The 4,460-nt window shown below is 37.6% G+C and overlaps 1 protein-coding gene across 1 annotated transcript in view; it reads right to left on the minus strand.

Moving 5' to 3' along the window:
* Nucleotides 1-4,310: 4,310 nt before the first annotated feature.
* The window catches only part of LOC101861580 (3-oxoacyl-[acyl-carrier-protein] reductase FabG), a gene marked incomplete in the record, with an annotated part of 13,169 nt that continues 13,019 nt past the window's right edge, over nucleotides 4,311-4,460 (minus strand). The window contains 1 exon segment of the mRNA XM_005097073.3: nucleotides 4,311-4,352. Coding sequence (XP_005097130.2) covers nucleotides 4,334-4,352 — 19 coding nt within the window.

The following is a 4,460-nucleotide window of genomic DNA, read 5'->3' on the forward strand; positions in this document are numbered from 1 at the left end:
GAGATTTGAAAGGGGGGGGGGCATAATGTTTGCACCGAAGAAAATTGAAGGATCCTGTTAAGAACGAAAATAAACTTTTCACGGAGTTGGTTTGTAGAACAGGGAGTGCAATATTGCAGACAGACACTTCGTCAGTCCAAACTGTTGTAGTTTTACGTAAGAGCCAACAGACGTGAAAGTTATCAATGTATTTTAGTATTAGACGATAGGACATGGTGTAGATCTAGATTGTGTTGATTTTTATTTAATTTTTTGTTTTGTTTATTTGGGGGGGGGGTGTAAACCACCTTCAGAAACAAACAAACAAACAAACAACAACAACAACAACAACAACAACAACAACAACAACAACAATGGCAACAATAACAATAACAACAACAGAAACACTAACAACAACAACAATAGCAACAACACAACAACAACAACAACAACAACAACAATAACAACAACAACAACAACAGGCTAGATCAAAGCAGAATCCTTAAGTTCAGACCATTGATTTCATTTCTCACATATTTTCCCCCTGATCCAGCAGACCTCCAAGATGGAGTCGTTCGGCCTACACAAATTCGGACCAACAATCTCTCCAAAGGGTGAGTAGCTCCATTCCTTTATTAGCCTATAGTTGCTAAAATGGCGAGTGTCTTCTTTCAATTAGCCTATCGTTACTGTTTCTGCACACTCTTTGTACCTATACCACTTCTGTGGGAGCTAGCGCTTTCCCCCATCCTGTGGATAGAAGATAAGAGCACTAAAGTGCACATTAAATTCTAAACCTTTCCGCTGATGATTCTTTTTACTTCCAACTGAATTCCTACCCTTGACAATCCTCTAGGATTTATGGGAAAGTGGTTGGTACTAAAACGGCTTGATAATTTCTTTTCTGAACGTATAACTGTGACCTAGTTGGAGAATGTTTACAGGTAGGTCTGTGTGTGGCGGGAACCGGCCGACACGCCTGTTTGGCTTACGGTCTCGTCTTTCAGCGAAGTCGTAAAGAAAGGAAAGTACTTCCAGAAGTTCTTGGTGGCCCAAACACGTAAATCTTGAGGAAGAAAAAAATGGCAACATTCCACGTATGTTTGTTTAGGTTCAGTTTTTAGTACTAAAGCTCAGACCCACCACTTCTGTATTGTAGCGATTAGCCACTTCGTTATAATACGCAGGAGACCCGAGTTCGATTCCCGAGTGGGCTGAAATTTCTATCGAGTATCTCTGACTTTGTCTTTCTGGCGCAATGTTGCATCCCTCTCAGACTCAGACAGGGCCCGAAGCCCGCCTCCTAAATGATCTCAATTGTGTCAATGGAGGTGTACAAACACATGAAGTTAAAATATTTAAAAAGTATTGCTAAAGCTCAAATGTAACTGGTGTTGTTGTTGTTGTCGTTGTTGTCGTTGTTGTTGTTGTTGTTGTTGTTGTTGTTGTTGTTGTTGTTGTTGTTGTTGTTGTCGTTGTTGTTGTCGTTGTTGTCGTTGTTGTTGTCGTTGTTGGTGGTGGTGTGAACGTCTTTATTTACCGGGTGATATTTTTTTTTAAAACCAACTGTACAACTTTTTGGGTAAATATTTTCCTCAACATTGTCGCTTTCTGTTTCAAATTTAAACACAATATTTGGCTGCCAAAAGGAATTTGTCTGAAATTCATGTTAGATGGTTCCACAGAACAGTTTTTCTCTGTACAGCGCAAAAGAAAAAACCCCATTTTTTTGCCATGTCCCCATTTGTGTGGCATGTCCCCATTTGTGTGGCATGTCCCCATTTGTGTGGCATGTCCCCATTTGTGTGGCATGTCCCCATTTGTGTGGCATGACGCACCAGTACGCATGAGGTCGGCCGCTTGATCTAAAAGTTGCAACGATCGCACCATATTGCAAGCTACAGTAGTCTAACAAGTCAATAGAAGTTTGCAGCTAATGTTCTTCTCAAGTTTCCTTTGCCTGTTGAGATCACAATTCAGTTTAGTCAAGAGCAGAGAGCGTTTTTGTATCGAGCATTACCTCGCCTCCAACTCATCATGCCGGACATTTCGTAAGTTTCTCTCAAACTACGGAAAGAAAGCTGAGGTTCCCTCAAATCCTTTTTATGTCCTTGGTAGAGTTGTTCCGTCAGTTTGGATCTATAGAATATCAGAATGAAAAATTCCTTTTAAAAAACCCATTTCAGGTCGAAAATGCGCAGTTCGCAGCTCTTTAAATGCCACTAGGATACAGAAATCAATAGTCGAGTGCCCTGAGACATCTGTCCGTTGACGATGTCTGTAGCTAGAACTTTCCTACCTCCCAACGGTCCGCTTTCTCAGGGTAGATCTTCACCTATGAAAGTATCATTTTCATGTTCCTGATGCTGACATGGATCAGAGGATAGCAATGTGTTCATGGTTCCTCGGTCATCTTGAAAAGTGTGAACATTTCCTCAGTGACATTTGCTTCAGTAGCAGACCCCATGTAATAATAATAATAATAATAATAATAATAATAATAATAATAATAATAATAATAGATCTAATAATTTTTTTTAAATGTTTAATTAAAAAAACAAAATAAATAATAATAATAATAATAATAATAATAATAATAATAATAATGATAATAATAATAATGATAATAATAATAATAATAATAATAATAATAATAAATGACATTTATATAGCGCTCAACCTCGATTTAGTACACAGGCTCTGAATCTGAGCGCTTTACAATACAGCACAACGTACAAGAGTAACATAAAACGTGTTTTGACTGAAGCAAAATTACCCCATGTTCACCTTTCAGGACTATAAACTCCACAAATGCTGTCTATTTGGGCACCTCACCTGGCCTCTATCATATCGAGAAGACACTTGGTAATGAAAAGTTTACAGTGTGTGTGCGGTTTGAAGCATTCATGGTTTGGCGTGTCAAAAATGTTTGCAATCCAAAGGAAGACATGTAGAGCAGTGGCTCTAAGAAATCTAAAATAACAATGTGAGTTCTTTACTCCAATAAGAAACATGAAACATTGTTTGAATGGTACGTGACGGAAAAGTTAAATGCTAGAAGGGGAGCAAAGGGAAAAAGCAAACCAATCGATTCGTAACTTCCCTGAAAGGATTTTTAATTGGTGAATTTGCGTTTATGGGTGGGGTTGTTTTTTCTTAAGGCCGTTCTCGTTTTCAAAATAAAGTTTTGTCTTTATGAATTTTATGTCAAACAAATTCCTTTTGAATGAATAATGACTGTTCTAAAACGCAAAATCCTCTTGCAATGTTTGTGCGAGATATTCAGAATAAAAAGTTGTACGGTATTTTTTAAAATCACCGTGTATTCTAAATATTTATTATAGTTTTATCTGACCAAATTAGCACTTCCTTTCAAACGTTTGGTGAGAGGGCACCTGTGCTAGGTCCCACTTTTTTCTTGCCCTCTGTTGTTTCGTTTGAGATTTCTGGAAACCCCCGAAATCTTTAAAAGCGACCCATTACAGATGTGCATGCACCGCCCCCCCCCCCTCCCCGAACCCTGTTTGTTCGTTGTTGTTTTTTGTTTGTTTGTTGTATTTTTGTTTTTTGTAGGTTGTTTTTTTTTACTAAACTGTCATTCGAAATAACAATATGTCCAAAAGATTGGCGCTCAACAAAATAAAAAACAAGAAAGTTGAAGTGAGAGAGCATCAATGTTTTATTCGGAGAAAGACTTCATGAAAACATATTAGAAGGGACACAATTCGTAAACTTCTGCCAGGAGTAATAGTTGTACAGTATTATGTCCCCTGATTTTTCCAGCGCGTTTCTCCATTGAGCTGGCGTGTCAGTTTTCAGGAGATTATGCTCTTTACTTCGTCTACAAGATCCTCATAGCATAGTATACGGCCTACACAATCTACATAACATCGGCTTATCACCTCCTTGCTTTATACGAGATAAGATAAGATAAGATAAGATAAGATAAGATAAGATAAGATACGATAAGATAAGATAAGATAAGATAAGATAAGATAAGATAAGATAAGATAAGATAAGATAAGATAAACAAAGATAAGACAAGATAAGACAGGATAAAATAAGGTAAAATGAGATAGGCTAGGATAAGATAAGACAATTTAAGATAAGATAAGATATGATACAATACGATAAGATAAGAAGAGACAAATCTAGAATAAGATAAGACAAGATGAAATAAAATAAGATAAGACGAAATAAGATCAAATAAAATAAGATAAGATAAGACAAGACAATTCTAGAGTAAGGTAAAATGAGGTAAGATACGACAAGATAGTTAAGACAAGATAAAATAGTATAAAATAAGATAAGATAAGATAGTATGTTCATACCCCGGCCACATCTCCTCCTCCCTCTACACAAGATCCCCATACCCGGCCACATCTCCTCCTTGCTCTACACAAGATCCCCATACCCGGCCACATCTCCTCCTTGCTCTACACAAGATCCCCATACCCGGCCACATCTCCTCCTTGCTCTAC

This window comes from Aplysia californica, unplaced genomic scaffold (assembly GCF_000002075.1).
Source record: "Aplysia californica isolate F4 #8 unplaced genomic scaffold, AplCal3.0 scaffold00145, whole genome shotgun sequence".
NCBI lineage: Eukaryota > Metazoa > Mollusca > Gastropoda > Aplysiida > Aplysiidae > Aplysia > Aplysia californica.